The 22,018-nt window shown below is 47.0% G+C and overlaps 1 protein-coding gene across 1 annotated transcript in view; it reads left to right on the top strand.

Annotated features, from left to right (window-relative positions):
- The first annotated feature begins 6,677 nt into the window (after positions 1-6,677).
- Positions 6,678-22,018, top strand: part of LOC116956156 (intracellular phospholipase A2-like) — a 34,955-nt gene continuing 19,614 nt past the window's right edge. Inside the window, exons 1-6 of the mRNA XM_076053915.1 lie at positions 6,678-10,937; positions 15,777-15,959; positions 16,965-17,195; positions 18,095-18,275; positions 18,981-19,169; positions 21,647-21,712. Of these exons, the coding sequence (XP_075910030.1) occupies positions 15,787-15,959; positions 16,965-17,195; positions 18,095-18,275; positions 18,981-19,169; positions 21,647-21,712 (840 nt within the window). The 5' untranslated portion in view covers positions 6,678-10,937; positions 15,777-15,786. The remainder of the gene's footprint in view (positions 10,938-15,776; positions 15,960-16,964; positions 17,196-18,094; positions 18,276-18,980; positions 19,170-21,646; positions 21,713-22,018) is intronic.

The raw sequence follows: 22,018 nt of genomic DNA, 5'->3' as shown, positions 1-22,018 counted from the left end.
TCACTCATCCACTCGTGCAACTCCGAACCACTCTTTTTTAGGTGGGTCTTGCCAAGTTTTCTCAGTAGGGTGGAGGCAATATTTCTGCTATGTATAATTCCAACTGAATACATTTTCACTTTGGGGATCTTTGGGGCCGTCCATAAATGACGTCACGCACCTGGGGGGGGGGGGGGGGGGGTCAGACATTTGTGACGATGTGTGGCAAGGGGGGGTTGAGAAATATGACGTCACATCAAATTAGCACTATTAAATAAATATAGACAACACGTTCTACTTATATTCTTGGTTCTTTCGGTAAAGTCCCTTCTACGTGACTTTACCGAAAGAACCAAGAATATCAATCCCTGCAGTCACGTTCTACTTAATTGAATATACGTTTTAATAAATGTTTTCTCCTACAACATCAGAGTGCAGCGCCACATTAAATACGCACTACAATGACAATATTTTAAAGCGATTTTAAGCATGTTTTTTTTGGGGGGGGGGAGGGGGAGGGCAGAGCTTTGTGACGTCATATTTGAGGGGGGATCTGACTTTTTGTGATGCCGTGTGACGAAGGGGGGTGGGGTAAAATATCGTCCAAATTCGTGTGACGTCATTTATGGACGGCCCCTTTGGCTAATACCAGTTTCAATGCATGTGGATTTTTTTTTTAATATTTGAACAAGAGCCCGGTACAGAGTGTGAGGAGGTGAAGGGGGTTTCATTCCCCACAGAGTTGATTCGATTGAGGGGCTAAGGTTAGTGTCACAGATGCTGCATCTTAAGGCAGTCCGGGGAAGCGTCAGTGAATTTGGGGGATGGGGGGGGAGAGATCAGAGAGCAATCGGTCAAGATACAGATGAAATTGGAGACGGATAGCCATACAGAACCGAATCGCCCCCTGTCTCCAAGCCTTGCAATGAATACGTGTTGTCAACGTGCCAAAGTCGTGGTCTCAGCATCTTCAAGAACTTTTTCAGGAGGATCCTGCCAAGTTTGCAGTAGGGGGCGATTTTGCTGCTGCTGTGTGTCATGCCAATAGTAATTTACAGATTCAGCATTGGGGATGTTTGTGGCCTATACCAGTTACATTGCACGCGTTTTTCTATTTATCTACGGGAGTAAACCGAAGAGCCCGGAGGAAACCAATGGACAACAGGAGGAGAACATACAAATTCCAACACACGCTGAAGAACAGGGTAATAATACACAAACTCTACGCATTAATGCGCCCAGGGCCGGGAAACGAACACACTTCTTGGTGCGAGGAACGAGTATTACCACTGCTCCGCCACGCTTTCACCCAAGCCATGTGAAGTCGCGATAACAAGACAAAGTTAAGGCAAAATTGGTCCCAACTGTTATCATTGTTGACTTGGAGCTTTCGTGACTGCAGAAATTCATATTCTTTGGATCTTTCGGTAAAGTCACGTAGATAGGTTCAAAGAAAATAACAAATTATTAAATTTCATTTTTTGTTATTTTTGGTTATTTTCTTTGAACTTATCTACGTGACTTTACCGAAAGACCCAAATAATATGTTATCATTGTTGCTCCCAGAGCTCTGGATATGATATCTTTTGACACATTTTCAGAGGCATGTTCCTTTTGAAACGCAGCTGATTGTGTGCCTCTGGAACGTGTTAGTCTCAGATAAGACTGACATGCCGCCGTCCGCGAATGAAGATGAGATCGAAACCACAGACAAGCAATGGGATTTGTAAACAACTTCATTGATTCAGGTTTCACGTAGCACGTACGCCAAGCCTGTTTTTGTCGACAAGAGATTCCTTCCTACCAAGACGAACTGATGACCTGCCAGAGTTGCCCCGGGGCAGGATTGGAACATGGCCAGCAGAGCGGGAGCACAGCGGTGATGTTTCAGCCTCAAGATCAGCAAGGTCATGGGTTCGATTCCTGACTCGGACACCATTAGTGGATGGAGTGCATATGTTCTCCCTCCATTCTGTATGGGTTTCCTCTGGGTTCTTCGGTTACCTCCTCTGGCTAAATAAACCCACCCAGTGTAATTGTTATTGGCCAAACATCCCAGTACTGTTAAATTACCTGCAAATTACTCAATTAGGATCACACTCCAGAGTACAGCTTTGTGGGACGTCAGCAATTGGCCATCCTTTTGCATAGCCTGCTGCGTGCCATAGGAATGTGGAGTATCCATTACTTGGTGGGAAATGCAGACGTCCCCAGTGCCCCTTATGAAAACAGGAGAGTGGATTTACTGGCCTGCGTTGGTGGCTTGAGCTCCTTGTTGAACAGAGATGCGACGACCCAAGGCTACCCAAGATTCCAGGAGGGTCCTGCACTTGAGAAGCCAGTTAAATTTTTCGGAAGACGTGCTCCCCACTGTGCCAACGTTCCGTATTCTAGGCACCCGGCTAAATTAGTCATGGCTAGGACCATATAAAAACTCGTATGGACTATTCTAGATTTAAAGCTTTCGTGATTGCTAGGATCCATACTCTTTGGTTCTATTGGGTAAAGTCACGTAGGTGACTTTACCCAATAGACTGTCCTCCAGACAGTCTCGTCCCTTCACCTGATGAAGGCCGCTTGTGTTGTGGCCGAGACGTCGTGATTTTTTGTTATTTTATTTTCACCTACGTGACTTTACCCAATAGAACCAAAGAGTATCGTATGGACTAGTTGTGAGTCTATAGATTAGTGAGTGTGCAGGTGGGTGAGTGTCCAAGTGAGTGTACAGGTAAGTTAAAGTACAGGTGAATATACAGGTGAGTGAGTGTACAGGTGAGTATGCTAGTGACTGTACAAGTGAGTGTACAGTTGAGTGTACAACTGAGTGTACATGTGAGTGTACAGGTGAATGTACAAGTCAGTGTAAAAGCGAGTGTACAGGTGAGTAAAAGTGCAGGTGAGTGTACAGGTGATTATACTGGTGAGTGAGTGTACAAGTGTGTACAGGTTAGTGTAAAAACGAGTGTACAGGTGAGTGAAAATACAGGTGAATGTACAGGTGAGTGAGTGTACAAGTGAGTGTACAGGTGAGTGAAGATGGAAAAGAACTGTTCACAAAACAAGACATGGATTTAATCTCATTTGGTGCAACAGTGCATATCTTTGACAAACAGAGTGAAATGTCTCAAAATACACCGCCACTGTTCACATCACCCGCTTCTTCCTCTTCACACGCCAACCCTAAAAATGTTTGTGAAAGTCATCGCCCATACTTCTCGTTTAGTCCCTTATCCGAACTGGATGTATTTCTTAAGCTACCATCAATTGAGACAATAATCATTCACGGGAGAAGACGAGTTACCTGTAGCTGTGGCAGATCTCATTGATAAACCTCTCGAGCACATTTTCAACCTCTCACCGAAGGTGCATTTCCGCTCGAGTGAAAGTCCATTCTTATTCGTCCAGTATATAACAATTACTCTGAAATTAAACCCTATTTAGCCGACCTGCCCCGTCGTTACGATCACGGGAGAGGGACCGGGGCAGGGGGGGGCAGCTACACTTCTGCAAAACCAAAAACTTTTTCCGAGAAACTCGGCCTTAAATTTATTTGAATAAAAGTGGTTTGTGCAATGCGCTGCTTTTATAAGTGTGATGTGTCGAACGTGCGATTTGGACATTTCAATTTATTCCGGTAAATGTTTCCAAGTACCCGGTGCAGTGTGGTAACATTAGGGTGGAGATGGTCACATTCCACGCCTGCCTTAACAAGTGCTCACTAACCGTACTGGCTCTCGCAATTGATAAGGCCTTGTGTTAACGCATGAGCCTCGCATTAAGAAGGTTACTGGGTTCGATTCCCTATTCGGCACCTTTCTGCGTGTGGAGTTTGCTTTCTTGCCAAAGCTAAACCCCCCCCCCACCTACCCCGTACAATGTAACTGGTGTTGGTCAAATTTTCCAAATTAAAAAAATTAAACTGCAAATGACTTAATTCGGATTCCACAGCAGAAACATCGTCCCCTACTGCAGACTATCTCAGTTTTCATGTATTAGGTATATCCCTGTGAGCCATTCGGCTCTTGACTCGGGTGCAACCGCAACAAAAACATGAACAAGAAACATCTTAAAGTGACTACGCGCAACAGAAAAATCCAGAAAAAAACAGCAAAGTCTCCTAGAAAAAGCACCGTATATCAATGCTGTGTGCAAAAATTCCCAGTGGGATGCAAGTCAAACAACAATTTAGATTAAAGTTATCGGTCTAACTCTGTACTACAACAAACAAATATGGCTAAACCAAAACGTTTTCTAAATCACCAAAATTGAAAGCTATAAAAGCAATGTAACAGTGATCATAGGAACTGTGATTGAAATTGTACGATAAACGATATACATAACATGTACTACCAAACTTTGCAGCCATAGCTGGCTGCATGAGTGACTCCATAACAGCAGGAGTATCAGTAGCAGTATCAAAACATTTCAATGCACTTTTAAAGATCAGCACACTATAATCGAAACTCAAGATCATACTTTTCAGCGGTCATCCAGAGTTGTTCCTAGCCTATGTGCAATGTTTAACTTCTTTCCCACCATACGCAGCCAACTGTGCTAATCGGAGGTGCAATGTTAGTCTATGGACAATTTAGTCTTAACTTATTATTTCGTACTAGCTTGTTTGCCCGTCCAAGGACGGGTGTATATTGCACTAAATGTGAAATATGCAATAGAAAAATTGTTTAGCTCATGATTATTAATGAAGGGTGGGGGGGGGCCATGTAGAATGACGTCACCCGTTAATGGTTATTGTGGAGTGGTGCGGCATGTGGAGCGATGTCATCCATTAATAGTTATTGTGGAGGGGTGCGGTATGTGGAGTGACGTCACCCCCTCATGGCGTTCTTGTCCTTTGCGAGACGATTATCAGTATTGCCAGCGAGGCGAGCTTGTGTCTGATGTGGAGTTTCTTGCTCTCGTCGATTTGCTTGAGAAAGAGCGTTAGCTGGACGTCGAGTTTGCGTCTGATCCGGAGTTTCTTGTTCTCGTCGATTTGCTTGAGATTTCGGCATTCTCTCTCAGAATTCTGTCCAAAGTTTCTTGGCTCTGGCGAGCTCTCCATCTCTGCTTTCTTTCTCTTTGCAAACGCCATTTCTTAGCTGCAGTATCTTCGTCCTCCATGATGGTTGGCAATCCTGGACTGGCGTATTTAGACCTTGTGACACTTTACGTGTTCCAGCAGCTGGAACTGCGAATCAGGTTGGCTCTCGCGTTTTTTGACAGTGCATATGGGCAGTGAGATCGCCATACAAGCCAAATTTTGCACACAAAAAAAGAGCCAAAAGCATAAAAATTGGTGAATTATTTGAGCACGGACTCTTCTGTATCTTGTGCAGTTTTCAAAGGCAAACAATATCTGTCACAGAATAATTTGAATAAACACTTCACGTAACTTTAGCACTGCTTTCAACTCACCCGAAGCTTTGAACGGACAAATGTTTCTTCCGCGACGGACGATTGATAGCGAAGAGTGAAGAAAGTAGACTGCTGATACTTTCAATAATAAAATACCAAACATAACCATTAAAATCCTGATTTGAAGCTTTCGTGACTGCAGGAATCCATACTCTTTGGTTCTTTTGGTAAAGTCACGTGGGTAGAAAAATAATAGATCAAGACGTTTCGATCGCAACGCAAGCGATGACGGTCGCTTGTGTTGCGATCGAAACGTCGTGATTTATTATTTTTCTTCTTACGTGACTTTACCGAAAGAATCGAAGAGTATGTAGCCCATTAAAGTTAGGACAAAATTGACCAGAGTATAATTGTATCTTGTGTAAATTTAATGGCAGTAATTCTTGCACAAAACTATGTCATAAAACACCTAACTTCATGTCACTGTAGCACTGTATTTAACTCACCTTCAATTATAATCTTAGCTCTTTCGGTAAAGTCACGTTGAAGGGAAACAATAAAATAATAAAAATATATATAAAACAATAAAAATTCTCACGACGTTTCGACCATAACACAAACGGTCGTCATCAGGTGTGTCGGTTTGCCTTCAACGTGACTTTACCGAAAGAGCTAAGAATATGAATTACTGCAGTCACGAAAGCTTTAAATCAAAATTTCACCTTCAATTAGTTCAAAATCACTGCTCTGATATCTTGTTTTCTTCTGCTTTCGCTCGCTGGGTTTGTAATCAATTTGAATTCGATACATTATCTGGAAAATCACGGAGAAATGTACATATTCTATCATAATTTAGAAGCAAAAATTAGACTTACCTTTTGTTTCAAGCGCTGCAGAAATACATAAAGACACCAAAAACACTTTGTTGCTGCGTAGAATTATTTATTTGATTAACTTTTTCAATAAAGAAACGTCTTATTTAAAGCGAATTTGCGTAAAAATATTTATTTCCGCTCGACCTGCGGGAGTGTAAAAATTCATCCGCTCATGATTATTAATGAAGAGGGGGGGGGGGCTCTTTTTCAGTGACGTCACGTACGGATGTAGCAGTGTGCTGCGTATATTTATTTTTTACCGTCACTTTCTGTAAAGAAACGTCATATTTGAAGCGACTTTGCGGAATACATTATTTAAGTCAGCTGGACCTTCCTCTGCGTTTGTGTAAAAATCCACCCACTCATGAATATTAATGAGGGTGGGGTGGGCCTCATGTGGAATGACATCACGCTGGGGGGGGGTGGGCCTCATGTGGATTGACGTCACGTGGGGGGGGGGGGGGCCTCATGTGGAGTGACATCACGCGCGGGACACACATTCCTGGCTTATTATAGTTATAATGACTGATGTAGCCGCAGAGCAACAACTTCAAATTCAGGTGGTCAAGCCAGATAACCGCGTCAGGAGTAGCAAAGTTTACCATTGTGATGTTTCCTTCGTATATTTATGGATCGCGCATTGCATCGTTATATGTTGTATGGTCTGTTCTGGATGATCACGGTCACACACTGGATAGTTTTTTAAATTTCTATTTGTGCATCAGGTATCCACATTTGCTATGGTTTGTGCAGTGGATGCAATTTCAGGGGTGGGCCATGGGCAGCTTTGTGGAAGATCAAACCCAGGGATCTTCTGCATTGGGTCTTTCACAACAAGGTGTCTGTGAGTTCTTTTGAACTCAATTCAGCTCTCAAAGCTTCATTCGGGTTGAACTCGCATCGTTGAAGGTTAAGCGCATGGGTCTAAAATGACTTACATGACTTCAGGCGATGACAAGGGATGTTATAGAGGTCCTGGTGATTGGGAAGGCGGCTGTTTTTCTCGATTTACAGGACTTACCGGAGGGTTGTAGCGTTGTGGCGGATGGGTGGGGGTGAGATGTGTGACAGCACGGGCAGCCATGGTGTTGGAGTCGACTTGAGGGTTCCAGTGATACACCACATTGCAGTATTCAGTTTGACATCAACAAATCGAGTGTGACTACTGGTTCATACTGGTGCACAGTACCCGGCTACAAAATACACAAGGGCCATCGTTGATGTCCATAGCATTGGTGCTGGTGCACCAATGCTACCAGTTTCTGGACCAGTTTGACCCTTGTTTTGGTCTTGGCAGACACCTTTTTTTAGGTGGTTGTGGAATGTTAGCATATGGTCGTTTCGCACAGTGTTACTTTCATAGTGTGCTTGGCGCTCCTATTATCAAGATGAAATGCATTGATTGTTGTCTTGTTTGGATTTGGTTTGAGCCTCCATTTCTGGAAGTATTCCCCCCGTGGTGTTTAGGTCTGCTTCAGAGTGAATTCGATGTTGTTGAAAGTGGCTGCTTGCATTGCCTGGGCAAGGTCATCCGCATATACAAATGTGCGTGATCCGGTTGGTGGCATGTCGCTCGTATAGACATTGAAGAGCATTGGCGTGAGTACTGAACCTTGTGGCAATCCATTGTTGAAGAACGAGAGTGAGCTGGATTTCTTGCCCTTATAGACTCGCAGTCGCTGATTGCTCAACATCAGAGGTGTTGGAGAAACAACAGAGAAGCACTTGGGAGATGCTGCCCGAACCGGCACCACCCAATTTTGCCAATTTTTGTGGTCCTATATTGCGAAGTTTGGCCAGCTTCATTAATGAGTGTTGATACACATGTGAGGAAAACAGAGTACTTGGAGAAACCCCACACGTCTGAGATTGGGGTAATAATTAATCCCTATACAGATGGAGTACAGTTGGAAATTAAACCCACTTATTGTAGAGCCATGATATCCTGTATATCAGTTCAACTTTCGTGCCTTTTTCCTTCAACTATTCGGGATTTGGCAACATCGCATCCACGGGGAGGGGCACTTGAACAGTAGAGTCGCAGTGTTTTCTTTTCAGTCATGGGGCCGAATCATAGAGTGGAGGAAGTGAGAGCAAGAGCAAAAGGAGGAAAAAAACTACATGTGGTTCAAAAGTAGATGTTTTGGATAGACTTGCTCGTGGTGATGGTGCATCTGCTGACCATCATCATCATCACACCCCCATCATCATAAACATCAAAGGAAAACTAAACTTCCAAATCTACAGTATCATTGATGTTTTATTGTCATTTCCTGATTATATTTTGTTGTATTTGCGTCATTTGTTTGTACATTGTTGTACAATTTAAGTACAAAACCCCAATTTGCGGCACCAATGCCTTCCTGAAATTTGCGATGGCGAATATCGAAATGACGTAAATCAAACAAATTTTACAGGGTAGGTGGTGGGAGCCGAGGCCAAGGTGATAGATAACGAGAAAGGACGGATGATGCTGTCAGCAACGTTAGCGTGGGTTGAAGTGCCGTAAATCGGGTAGCGGTATTAATTGACAACGTATTTGTGAAATGAAGTGAAAGAGGTAAAAAGTGGGTATTACTGTTTATGGATGGCATGTGTACAGTACAGGGTTAATGTTACGAAATGTTTTCATTTTCCGTTACATTCCAATTTCTCCATCCCCAACCACCCCCCCTCCATTTAAACGTAGTGTCTACATTCGCAAATTCTACTTCGGTGCAGGTTTTCAAGAACCTAACCCTCGCGGATATCGAGGCCTTATCATACCTGAAAATGACTCAGTTTGGATTCAGAATCGGAATCTTTATTTATCCTGGAGAAATCCAATGAGGTATGAAGATATTTTTCACACATGTCCATTTGGGGTGGTCGGAAAGTTACAACAACAAACAATACCCAAAACGATAGTAGAAAGTATAGGAAATGTAGGAAAATGACAAAAAAAGAAAGTACAGGGTGTTTAAAAAAATAGACCCGATTTGAAATCGCTATATCTCTGCAAACATGAACCGCCCATGAATGAAACTCTTACCACTTGAAAGGGTGGGGCATAGATAGGGCGGGGCATATAGAGGGCGGGGCATATAGAGGGCAGGGCTTAGAGTTTCAAATGATTCCCGCTAGATGCCTCTCCCAGCGCACAAACAGCCCCTAGCCTCAGTCATTCGCAAGACAACACTGCCTCAACGTTGGATAGGTCGCACGGCACCCCAAGACTTGGCGCTACACTCTTGGCCCCCAAGATCACCCCCAGACATCACCACACCCTGCGACTTTATCTTGTGGGGATACGTCAAAGACCGTGGTGTTTTTGTGCCACCATTAGCGACTAATCTGGATGACCTCAAAAACAGAATCATGGCAGCGGTTAGTTCAGCGGAAGAAGACACTTTAAGAGGCGTTTGGGGCGAATTCAACTATCGTCTTAATGTTGTCCGTACAGCAGGTGGAGAGTACATAGAGCATTTATAAAATGGTTAGTAAAACTTGATAGCTCATTAAACCGTTTGTAACTTTTGGCGTAATTGTAACATGTTGCCATCGTGGAATATACTGCTTTGAAATTGGATTAATCAATTTTAAACACCCTGTATATAAGTTAAAATTGCATAAGTACATAGAGCAGCAACATCGCCCCGCTACTGTGAAGACCTGGCAGGACCCTCCTGAAAAAGAGTCTTGAGACTCGGTGAGTCTTCCCAGGGAAAGCAAGCATCAACAATAATGAAATTAATTCCTCACAATGAAACACCTCTAGGCTCTGCCGACTCTGCATATCCAGTGCGTGAATGGGCAAATGGGTGACTGTGATTTGTACAAGTGGGTGAGTGGGTAATATAATTTTCACAATATGTTAAGCGGCCACATCGGAGATGTCAACAGGGGTTGTTTTTGATTGCACAGGAGGTTGTGGTGCAGTCTGTTACCCTAGATTATATCGACCCACACACTCCTGTAGCAAGCCCGCCCTGTCCCGCTTTTCCAGTGAATTATAACCAAGGGACAGGTGGACTAAATAAACAACAATAAAACATAATCAAGGTCGGAGACGATACGTGGATACTCAGTGTTGTGTTCTGTCCACCGGAGAAGTGGGTGACACCACAACTTTGGAGCACCAGAGGTTTTTGAAACGGCCAAGCGTTATTTCAAAGTGTTCTTCCGAGGGGCATTTTAGCATCCGCAACAATGACACCCTTATCACCCTCCACATCACACAACATCTCAGCTCAGTCCCTTAGCACGGAATCCACGCAAAATATAAAAAAATATAACAGCAGCTTATATCTAATAACGTTGAACATACATATTACTTAACAAGAAACATGTTTACATTTTTCATAAAACATGTAATGCCTCCTAAATTTCCTAGTTCCTGATACTTCTAAAACGAAACAATGTGTACAATTATACTTGTGATTCATCACAAGTAAGCTCACACTGGCTACACTCCACAGTCCAAACGCTTGCCCACACATAATAGCTCAAGGGCAAGGCTGACATCACTTGAATTGTGAAAACGTGGGAGGATATGAGGAAGTGTATTGTTAACCATGGCGAGAAAACTCAAACCCTCCTCCTCCCGACCACGTCCGTGTGGATTCCTGGTGGACTGGACGAATATAAACGTGCGATCACAAGTTTTCGGACTTACTTTGCAGATCGCCACCATCGGCCCTGTCTACCTCTACACAGAGGAATCACTCTAGACGCCCTTGACTGGTGGAGGTGAGTGGATGTGTGGGTGATGAAGGTTGTGGTGAGTACTCACTGCAACGTACTGCTAATTCAATTACACTTCCATCCTGGAAGAGAACCCAGCATTCTGCAAGCTGTACACTTGCACCGTATGTGTCGTTGAGCGTGAACGTTTAACCTTCATGGTTTGTAATTTGCGTGCAGTATTCCGTATATTTGTAGCCATGCATATTTGGATTCTCACATTTTGACTTTTGGCCATCTGTGTGGGTTAAGAGATGTGTAAAGATGTCTAAATAGGCTCTCGCCTCTGCGTGGGTAAAAGCCCCCATGCCAGGGCATATGCAGGTGCGCGTTGTTGGCAAATCACTCGTTGAATATGTGTCGTGTCACCTGGTGATGGTGGAGTTTTCTTCCAAGTCGCGGTTGTAGTAGCGCCCGTGAAGGAGACATAAGCACAGGTTCTGTGCAACACGGCATCTGACGTATTTAGTGAACATCGCGAATAGACAAGGAGTCCTGGAACGTCTCCCAACACATGCAGGTTAATGGCATCATTCAAGTTGTTGAGAAAAGTGAGTGTAGCTTGAGCATAGGAACACATCCCTGGAAGATTTTATCAGGCCCCATGGTGTAAACAGGTGAGGTATCCGACTCTTATCTCTCTCGCCTCTCTCTGCTATAGTCATGGGGTTAATTTACAGTCTCACAGCTGGAGCGGACAATCTACATTACAGCTAGTTGTCCAGCGGCTGCCCTAGTCTGAACACCCGAGTGAATTTGGCCCTAAATGTACGCAATGCTAACAGCACCAGGCTACCGATGTCTAAGATTTAGAGACTTCGGGCGGTTTTTGAATGGCTTAACGTACGATCGTACGAGTTGGTTCCAGGGTGGTGCGACTCATACCAGACACAGTTGATACATGTGTAATGACCGAAAAATTACCCCCAAGCCAATATGCAGCCTAACGGAAGAAAGAGGCATCCACGGTGATTTGGTCGGGAGGCAGACTTTTAAAGAGATTTGAAAATAAGGGCTGAACGAGAAAACGGGAAAACAGGAAGGATCCGTTAGAGGGAAGGGACAGGGATTGCCTAAAATGTAAAAAAACACAAAGACAAGAAGATCTTTCGTGACTGCAGGAATCCATACTCTTTGCTTCTTTCGGTAAAGTCAAATAGGTATAAAATAAAATAAATCACGACCTTTCGGCGCCAACACAAGCGTCCGTCATCAGGTGATGACGCAACACAAGCGTCTGTCATCAGGAGAGTATAGTGGGAGAGAAGTTGGGCTTACTGCCCCCGGTCAGGTGGGGGGACGGCGAGCGAGGGCACGAACATTCATTTCGGGCGGGAATGATAAGGGAAGGATGACAAAAATAAGGGGATAAAAATAGGGGTGGGGAAGGGGGAGGGAGGGAAAGGTGAGTGAGGGGGGGGGGGGGGCGGCACGGGGAGAGAAGGGAAATATAGTCCAACTGGCTCATGACTTTTTGGCCACTCCACCCTCCCTTTCCTGTGAAGGTTCTGCTAAATCCGGCGAAATGTTGGGATTGTGTTCTGGGGCGCTGGTAAAGCCATCACGTATTTACCGAAAGAACCAAAGAGTAAGGACAAGAAGGTTCGAGAAAGGGGGCTGAGCGATATATAAGGGGAGAGCACGAGGAGTGGGGATGCTCGGAAGAAGATACAAGCCGGAAGATGAGAATGAAGCCTCGGGTCTCTTCGTGTGAAAGTCTTTATTGGGGTCCCTTCTTGTGGACGCCTTTAAATCAAAGTGGCTCTCCTTATTGCTTGGTTCGTCGGAGTCGTTACACGTGAGCTAGTGACTGGCAACCTGGGTACCGAGTGGCCGATTCGTGAGGTTGTGATTGTGTGTGGGTGTGAGCGCAATCACGTCTGGGTGTTAGTGCAACTGGTATGGAGCCGTCCATAAATGACGTCACGCAATTTTGGACGATTTTGACCCCCCCTCGTCACACGGCGTCACAAAAAGTCAGACCCCCCCCCTCAAATATGACGTCACAAAGCTCTGCCCCCACCCCCCCCAAATAAAATAAAACATGTTTCAAATCGCTTTAAACTATTGTCACATTGTAGTGCGTATTTAATGTGGCGCTGCACTCTGATGTTGTAGGAGAAAACATTTCTTTAAATGTCTATTTAATAAAATAGAACGTGTTGTCTATATTTATTTAAAGTTGCACATTTTGATGTGACGTCACATTTCTCAAACCTCCCCCCCCCCCTCGTCACACATCGTCACAAATGTCTGACCCCCCCCCCCCCCCCCAGGTACGTAACGTCATTTATCTCGCGTATCACCATCGCACTCCACCCCTTGGTGCATTCGCTTACACGGCCCCGGGTTGAAACGTTTTAAACATGAACGGAGGGCAAGGGTCTGAAGTACCCCACGTGTGTCCTTGGGTTCTCGCACCCGAGCCTCCCGTGACAGCTATGAAGCGGGGACCATTGAGGAGGCTTTGCAGGACCCTCCTAAGAAAGGGAGTCTTCACACGCGGTGATGCTCTCTCGCGTGAACACGAAAACAACGGCGATCGACAATAAAGCCCCGGTAGATGCGCTCCTGAAAAGCTGCCGCCGTAAGCGAAAAATGCGTGAAGCAATAACAATGCTCCCAAAGAACGATGTAATGATAGTTTGGTGAGATACGATCCACCACGCATAAGCGCAGTGAGATGGCAGGTAAAATAACTAAGTTGGCAGGTAAAATAACGAAGTGGATGCCGCCGTGTTACCGTATCATTTCGCGCATTGATCGTACCGCTAAGCCGCGCAGCGCAAGAAAGTAGTCCGTCGTTGACCGCGATGTAGCGGGGCACGTTCTGTGTTATAATGCTGCCCGTTTCCCCTTACAACGCTGCGCGGTTCCACATTACGCTGCACGTTCCAGGTGAGAACGTTACACGTTCAACGTTATATCATTGCACGTTCAACGTAATGACGCTGCAAAATCCACGTTATGACACTGCGCAGTCCACGTTCTAAGGGGGCACATTCTGCGGTGTATGAGAAATGGTCTCTCATGGGAAAACCGTGTTGTACGAACACGCATTAACCGAGGACTTACCGCACCTTGCAAATCGGTAGCTCTCTCTCTTCTGGTGGCACTTTTTGTTCCCCAGCAAGATCCCATTTGCTATAGCACAAGTGCAATATCCCCCCCTCCTCCTGCCAACATGCCCCACCAAGTGCTCCATTGCCCCTTCATGCCCACCTCCAAAACATTTCTGACGATCTCAACTCCTGTCTCCCCACACATCTTCCAGTCCCAAACAATCCAACTTCGAGAGAATCTCTGTTTGCGTTGCACTTTCATATCCGCCATTTGATTGTGACACTTTTTCAGTTTGAAAATGCAGTCAACCCTGACTGTCTGCGAGGGTTACGTTCTGCATTTGCAAATGCAGAAAACCTTGTTCAAAGGGAAAAATGGAGTTACGTTCCTGGTATGAGAGAACACAGGGGGGGAAATGGCAAACGGTTTAAAAAATCACTACAATAAATAATACATTATAAGGAACAATGTGTCTTTAATTACCGTTGATGATGATTTGACGGGAAATGCAGGTGTTTGATAACACATAGTTATAATTTTAGCACTCTGTGGAGGGCTAGCCACAATACTTTCCCTGATTGCATTCGCGTTCATTTTAATGACCTCGCGGTCAACTCGTTTATACCAAAATGTTGGCTTACCGCTGATGTACTCTCACCGAAATCCAATCTAACGATTTTAACTTTTAACTCAAACTCATCACTTTCTTATGCCTTTTTTCAGCAGACGCACTTTCCTCTCATTTGACGCTTGGGAACCATGATTAAGGGCAATTCACAAGCAAGTACATAATGACGTAAAAATGAACAATGGAGAGTTAAGAGCGGGATTACTGCGAGAATTTAGGACAAAGCGGGTAGCCGAGGGGGCATGCCTAAACATTCTGGGCACACCACCTGTGAATACTGCCAGCGGGTTGTGAATGAGCCATTAGCATGCATTTAGTAACTCGCGAATATTCGAAACACGTGAATATGCGAAACTAGTGAATCCAGAACTCAGCCATAGTGAGGGTTTACTGTACAGGCAGTCCCTGGGTTATGGAATGGTTAGGTTCCCGAAAACAATCCGTAACTCGAATTTTTAGTTTGTCGGAAACTGAACGATTTTCCCCCCAAATCAAGATAAAATCCCATATCCGGAAGTAGTAGTGCCTCCCGTACTCGATTACTAGGTTTGTTTCTCTCAGTAATGCTACAAAAATACATTTAACTTAATCCTAGTGAAACTCGGTGAAGGCGGCGTTTTGGTGGACCAAGGCGTAAGGCGGCTATCCGCGTTAAGTCTCGCTCTGCGGTAGTCATCCAAAACCTCAACGCGCTGCGCTATTTCGTAACTAACGCAAACATATCCGCATATTGAAATTTTTTTTTAACACGATTTATGGGAAAATTTCCGTAAAGTCGGATTTCCGTGAGTCGGGTCTTCCGCAACCTGGGGATCGCTTGTGTACGTATTTATTGCCTACTTTACACACATTGGAATACGTGGCTCAGGGAATGATATTTGAGCGTGTAAATTTTTGCAGGAAAATATTGCGTTTCATAACTGTTTTTTGTTGGGCCACTACAAACCATTCAAATCTGGCTGTGAGAATCGTTCAACTCACTGGGTGAATGAGTTGAAACAATCATGATAATCAGCACACTTTTTAACGCCAGTACACCGCGTGACGATTTCATTTGTTTTTCCACTTCGGGTGGTGTTGGGGTCTTAACGGTCAGATCACTGTGTACGTGGCCTCACCCTATACAAATCTTATAAATTGGTGACACTCCGCAGGTGACACGCCATGGACAACAACCCCAAAACGATAATCTCGTTGGAGTATGAGCTCTTCTCTGCTCAAGATTTGGGAGCCTCCGTGCTGAAGTTGGAGGCCCTGACCCTGCACAAGGTTGGAGCAGAGTCGCCCACTTTCCATGGGGTGATGAAGGCGTCGGAAGAACCCGAGCGGTGGGCGAGGTGAGGACGGCTCTGTCCGTGCACGTTCCACGTCGCTCGCTTCACGCAAAGGAGCTGCTCCGAGGCCCGCGCTTCCACGTGGGGCGGCAGTGGTGGTGGTGGCGGCGCAGCGGTGACGCTCTTGCCTCACAGCAAGTAGGGGCCTGGGTTCGGTTCCCAACTCGGACCACCTTTCTACATGTTTGAGTTTAAATTTTGATTTAAAGCTTTCGTGACTGCAGGGATTCATATTCTTGGTTCTTTCGGTAAAGTCACACCTGATGACGATTGCTTGTGTTGCATTCGAAACGTCGTGATAATTTTATTGTTTTATATTTTTTATTATTTTATTGTTTCCTTTCTACGTGGTGACTTTACCGAAAGAACCGAGAAAATGTTTGAGTTTGTATGTTATCCCCCATGTTCTGCATACGTCTCTCTGGTTTCCTCCCATAGCTAAAGAAAAGCCCATAATGTAAACGGTACTGGCCAAAACCACATCCCAATGCTATAAGATTACCTGCAATTTACCCATTTTAGATCTCACACACAGCAGCAACATTGTGCCCCTACTGAGAAAACCTGGCAGAACTCTCCTGAGAAAGTCTTGAGACTTGGTGAGGCTTTCCTGGGTAGTAATAATAATAATAGGTGAAATGAGGGTTCTGTATTGGGTGAGATGAGCCTTCTAGAGCAGATGAAACAGGTGATCGAGTCATCAGCTTCACAAGCAAGACACCTACAGGGGACGAGTCCATCAGTAGGAGGAATGGCCAGTGGGGAATTATGACGGTACAAGGAGACGGATAAGGGAGTGATAGGGGGGAGATGCGAGTAGGGAAATAGATAGGATCACAGAAGAGTGGCAAGGCTTGTGCAGAACACACTGAATAAAATATCACCTGCGAGTTTGTGTTTTAATGCCAGAACGTGGACCGTCGATGGATATCTTTGAAGTTATTTCTTGAGGTTCTTTCCCATGTGGTCTCCCTCCCACCTCCCCTCGGCCACTACCCGGCATCGCAGAGTGTTCACGGAGCGTGACGAGGGCACGGCGCGGGGACTGGCAGAGCGGCTGGACGCGTCCCTCCGCCCGTTCACGAGCTGCCCGTGGGACGACGGCGACGACAACCAGCAGAGACGACGCAAGCTCCTGGCCGTCGCCCGGTGCCTCCAGGAGCGGCCGAAGTGGACGCTGGCGCACGTGGCGGCCTACTGCGGCCTTCACCAGGCCCTGTCTCACGCCGAGGTCAGCAGGTGGGTGCGGAGGGGAGGCCGCTGGACACAGGCTGAAGCGAGGCGACGTTGGAACAATGGTGGAAGGTTCCTGTCACATACGAGTTTAATCCATGACAAAAAAAATAAATGTTGTATTTGGCTGGGTCACGTAGCCCACATGCCCAGCCACCACATGCCCAAGCAGTTCCTGTTTGACCTATAAAGGGGACTCAATGGGCATGGCACAGGCTGGAGAAATAACAGAATGATACGGTACAGGAGGAAGTGGAGCAGACACCGCTGGTAACCGTTGATGGTTACCAGCGGTGTCAAGATCGGCCCGTGGAGGAGGCTGGTCAAGGACACTGCTGGGGAGTTGGAGGCAGTTGCACGAGTTGAATCCCCACTCACAGCCAAACTAAGTACCAGGTCCTGGGGAGACAAAAGTGGCCAGGCCTGGTCATAGCCACTTCACCAGGTGCTTGCTAACAGCACTTGCTGCAGGTCTGTTAAAAGCTTTATGGGGGAACTTTGTTTTTGAGTCTAGCGTGAGTTGGCGCAATCATCTCAGCCATAACCCCCGGGTCTGTTCCGTGACCTCACCCACGAAGTGTGTGACATGTTTATGCCTGTGTAGCGGTCAACACGCTACACTATGAACCCAGCAACCCGATTTCCATTCTTGCTCACGGCCGTCAACATCAGTGACGAATATCAGAACCGGTCCTGGGACTCTCCTAGGCCAACTCAAGCCTCAAATGAGTCCCTGGTGCGATGTGTAAACATCACCACTGGGGAGTCAAAGACGGCCGGGCGTGGTCCTGGCCACCCACCCCCTCGTGTGCCTTGCGGGCCTTCAAAAGTGCTACTCCCGAACAGCACTAGCCTCAAGAAGTCTATTAAGGCTACACGGGGGATCTTTGTCTCTATGGCGGCAGGAACATCGACGAGCCGGAGAGCGACGACGGCCGCACCCCGCTGATGATGGCTGTGGAGGCGAAGCAGGTGGCGTGCGCGCGTGGGCTGCTGGGCCTGGGCGCGCGCGCGGAGGCCACGGACAAGCACGGGAACATCGCGGCGCACTACATGGCCTCGCAGGTCGACGACAACGTCGCCATGGTAACGCAGCATCTCCTTCACGACGCCTCACGACCGGTGTTATCACGGCGCTCGTTTGCTTGCCCAGGAAAGCCTCGCCGAGTCTCAAGACTCTTTTCAGGAGGGTGCTGCCACGTGTTTTTTTTCGGTGGGGGGAGGTGTTGCTGTGCAATTGTTGAACCTATCGTTCTACTACTTTTTGACTACGCTGACGCTGCTTAGAGATCATCGCCAATGCTGAAAAATCACCTACAAATGACTCGATTGGGATTGCAAAGACAAACATCCCCTGTAAAGCCTTCAAAGACTATTGGGGCAAGTGCTGTTAGCATGTAGGACCTATGAAAGCAAGGTCAGCCCAAAACAACACCAGGGCCTTCATCACCGTGCACAGATTCTGAAAGCGCAAAGCAACACACCCCGCACAACAAAGACTGTTAGGGAAAGTGCTGTCAGCGACTACCTATGAAGGCCGGCACGGCACAAGAAGGGGTGGGTGTCCAGCACCACGCCCGGCCGCCTTTGTTTCCCCAGTAGTGACGTTCACAAACACACTGCACCAGGTACTCATTTGAGGCTGAGTCGATCTCGGGGGAGCCCAGGGCCAGTTCAAATAATCGTCACTGGTGTTGATAGACGTGAGCGGGAATCAAACTCGGGTTTCTGCCGGGTTCGTCGTGCATGCACCCACCCACACTTTGCGCCTTGTCCCCTCGGCCACGCCAGCTGATCTACGACCTGGCGGAGGGCGGCGTTGAATGGCTGGGTGCACGCAACGACGCCGGCAGCACGCCGCTGCACGTGGCCGTGCGTGCCGGGGCGCTCTCCGCCGTCATCGCGCTGCTGGCCAATGGCGCCGACTTGGACGCGAGAGACGGGGCCCACGGAGACACGCCCCTGCACGTTGCCATCAAGGTGAGACATCCGCCTCCTCCTAGACTCCTCCCCCCCCGCCAGTTGCGTCACGAGCGTGGGGGTGGGGGCGCACCTTGCCCCGCCCCTTCGGCGAGTACTACCAAAACTGTGGCTTCTGTATGTTTGTGTGTGAGCGCGGCGGTCTATGTGTGTGCAGTGGGTGTCCATCTAGGACCCAGTCCAAACCCAAAGTCCGCCCTGTCCCTCTCCTCCCATCATAAATTCTGACGAAGAGGACAGGTCGGCTAAATAGTCAACAATACAAATAATAAAGTTCAGAGACGATGACTAGGTGCTACACGTTGTGTTTTGTCCTCTGGATAAACCTCTGTGCACCAGAGGTTTGTGGAATGGCTAAACTTGATTTCAAATTGTTCTTCCGAAGGGCATTTGTGTATCTGCAATAGCGACACACCCTCCACATCACAACACCACGGCTCAATTCCTCAGTACGGATCCACCAAAATCTCAATTGGGGGAGTGCCCCGTACTCTACAGTGTACGTAGGGCTCAGGGTCGTTTCCCTGGTCACAATTGCATTCCCTTAATGTAAAAAAAGAAAACGAACTTGACTACCCGTAGCTGTTAACAGCGCACAATAATACCTGTAATTAATAACAGGCGAGCTCACACCACTTAAAATTGCAGCTGGGGTTGGCATCGTCTCCCTGCCTCCTGATGCCGAGGAGAAATGGGTGAGGTTCAGAACTGTGGCTCATGCAGTTGCAACGGCTGCATTGGGGATGCATTGAAGACCTCCCTAAAGACTCTGACTGAAGGATGAGGTGTTCCGGTTAGTTGAGAGAAAACGACAGGGCCACTCCTGTCATCTATAACATCCAACATCAGAGTATGAGGCTTAACGTAGCCTTCGCTCAAAGGTTCGGAAAACCATGCAGTGTTGCAGGGATGAGTGGTGGCCGCGGGTTGCTGAAAATATGGAATCTGCTTTCAGCAACCCGTAATGACAAATAACTCTTTAATTCCATCAAAACAGTAACTTGCAGTACCTCACCTATCACCATCCCGAAGGGAAAGAATGATGATCCGATCTCCAACCCCCAGAAACTGCAGGTTTACAGATCATTTATATGAGGTCTTGGGGGAGGGAAATTCCCTCAGCCCAGACAACACCAAAGGGCAACGTTGGGACGACCTTGCTGGGGCTGCATTGCTTCACATATTGGCAGAAGTAGCGACCCCTTCTGAGTGTTGGCTGAGGTTCCATTTGTGGAAGAAGTATGAGGGACGATCCAGAGTCTGAGACCAGGAAAAGTACCGGGCAGAGATAATCTTGCAATCGAAATGCTGAAGGGTGGCATTGGTGTGCATACGGTCCTACATGACATAATCACAGTTGTATTGACCACATAATGGTTCCGCAGGATTGAAAGGATGCCCTGTTGGTTCTCCTCAAGAAGGGGGACCGCACAGATTGTAACAACTACAGGGGCATCTCTCTCCTCGGTGTGCAAGGCTTATTCAGCATCACCTTACCAGGCACGCTGAAATGCTTGCAGAGCCTCAATGTGGATTCAGACCAGGGCGGTCTGGGTATTTTGTATCAAACACTCAACTCCCACAACTCTCCATTGGTCATGGAGCAGTTGTGGAGATAGTGAAGAGTGTTTCATAACTGGGCAGTGTGCTTATGGCCAGCTGCGGGTTGACACTGGAGGTCTCACTCCAAATCAGTAAAGCAGCTGGGTAATGCTGTGTGAAAACTACCTGGTCTGTCGCTCCACATTAAACTTTGGGTCTTCTCGGCCATGGTCATGCCTTCCCTTCTCTATGCTTGCAAAAAAATGAACCATCTGTGCTGGTTAAAAACATTCAGGCTGGCTTGCTTACGATCCATCCTGGGTTTAACCAGGCTGGATTGAGTGAGGTGCTCACAAATCCTGGAAAGATCTGGACAGTCCCATCCAATGCGTTATTCTGGCAGGCAAGGCTGCGTTGGCTGGGTTATGTAGCACGCATGGCCAGCCACAGCAGGCTCAAACAGCTCTTGTTCGGCAAGATAGAGGGGGCTAAATTGGCGCGGCATGCGCTAGGGAAGAGATGGAATGATGCAATACGGTGAGCTGTGGAGCTGAGTGAACTTGCCGAAGTCTGCTCCAGTGGTGTCAAGATCTGCCTCTATGGAGGAGGCTCCTGAAGGATGCTAGTGGTCAGTTGGAGGCAGTCACCCTCCAACAACAATCCAGGACAGACAAGCGACGCTCACAACAATGAGAGGAGCGCCGGGCAGTTAAAATACAGCAAGTTGGCACAGTAGAGGGTGCAGGTGGTGCATCGGCTAGCCATCTTAGTCAGTCAACCCATGGCACCTGGGTCTGGCCTGTGAGCTCCTGCCAGTGGGCATTCAACACTTCACTTAGTGGTGAATGGCAGTTATTGTTGTGTAATAATTACGTGTAACAGTCTGTTTTAAGCTATAGAGATATTTTGTGTGATGATGTTCCATGTCCTTGCAGAGGATCGTGCAAAGCATGCGCGACAGCTGCAGCTCAAGCGGCGTCGGTGAGAGTGAGCATGTACAGGTGAGATCCGCGTCTGCATGTCTCTGTCATACGGCTCTAGCGGACACCTCTCATGCAAGAGCCGCTAGGTGAGTGCAGGCGAGATCCGCGTGCTCTCGTCTGTGAGACGGCTCCAGTGGACGCCTCTCACGCGTGAAAAGCCAGGTGCGTGCAGGTGAGTACCTGGTGCGGTGTGTGAACATTGCCACCCGGGAGACAAATTCAGCCGGGCGTGGTGTTGGCCGCCCACCCCTTCGTGTGCCGTGCCGGTCTTCATAGGCACTCGCTAACAGCACTTGCCCAAACAGTCTTTGGTGTGCGGGTTTT

This window comes from Petromyzon marinus, chromosome 63, assembly GCF_048934315.1.
Source record: "Petromyzon marinus isolate PM22_M1 ecotype Great Lakes invasive population chromosome 63, UKy_Petmar_22M1.pri1.0, whole genome shotgun sequence".
Lineage (NCBI taxonomy): Eukaryota > Metazoa > Chordata > Hyperoartia > Petromyzontiformes > Petromyzontidae > Petromyzon > Petromyzon marinus.
This window is presented reverse-complemented; position numbering and strand designations above follow the sequence as displayed.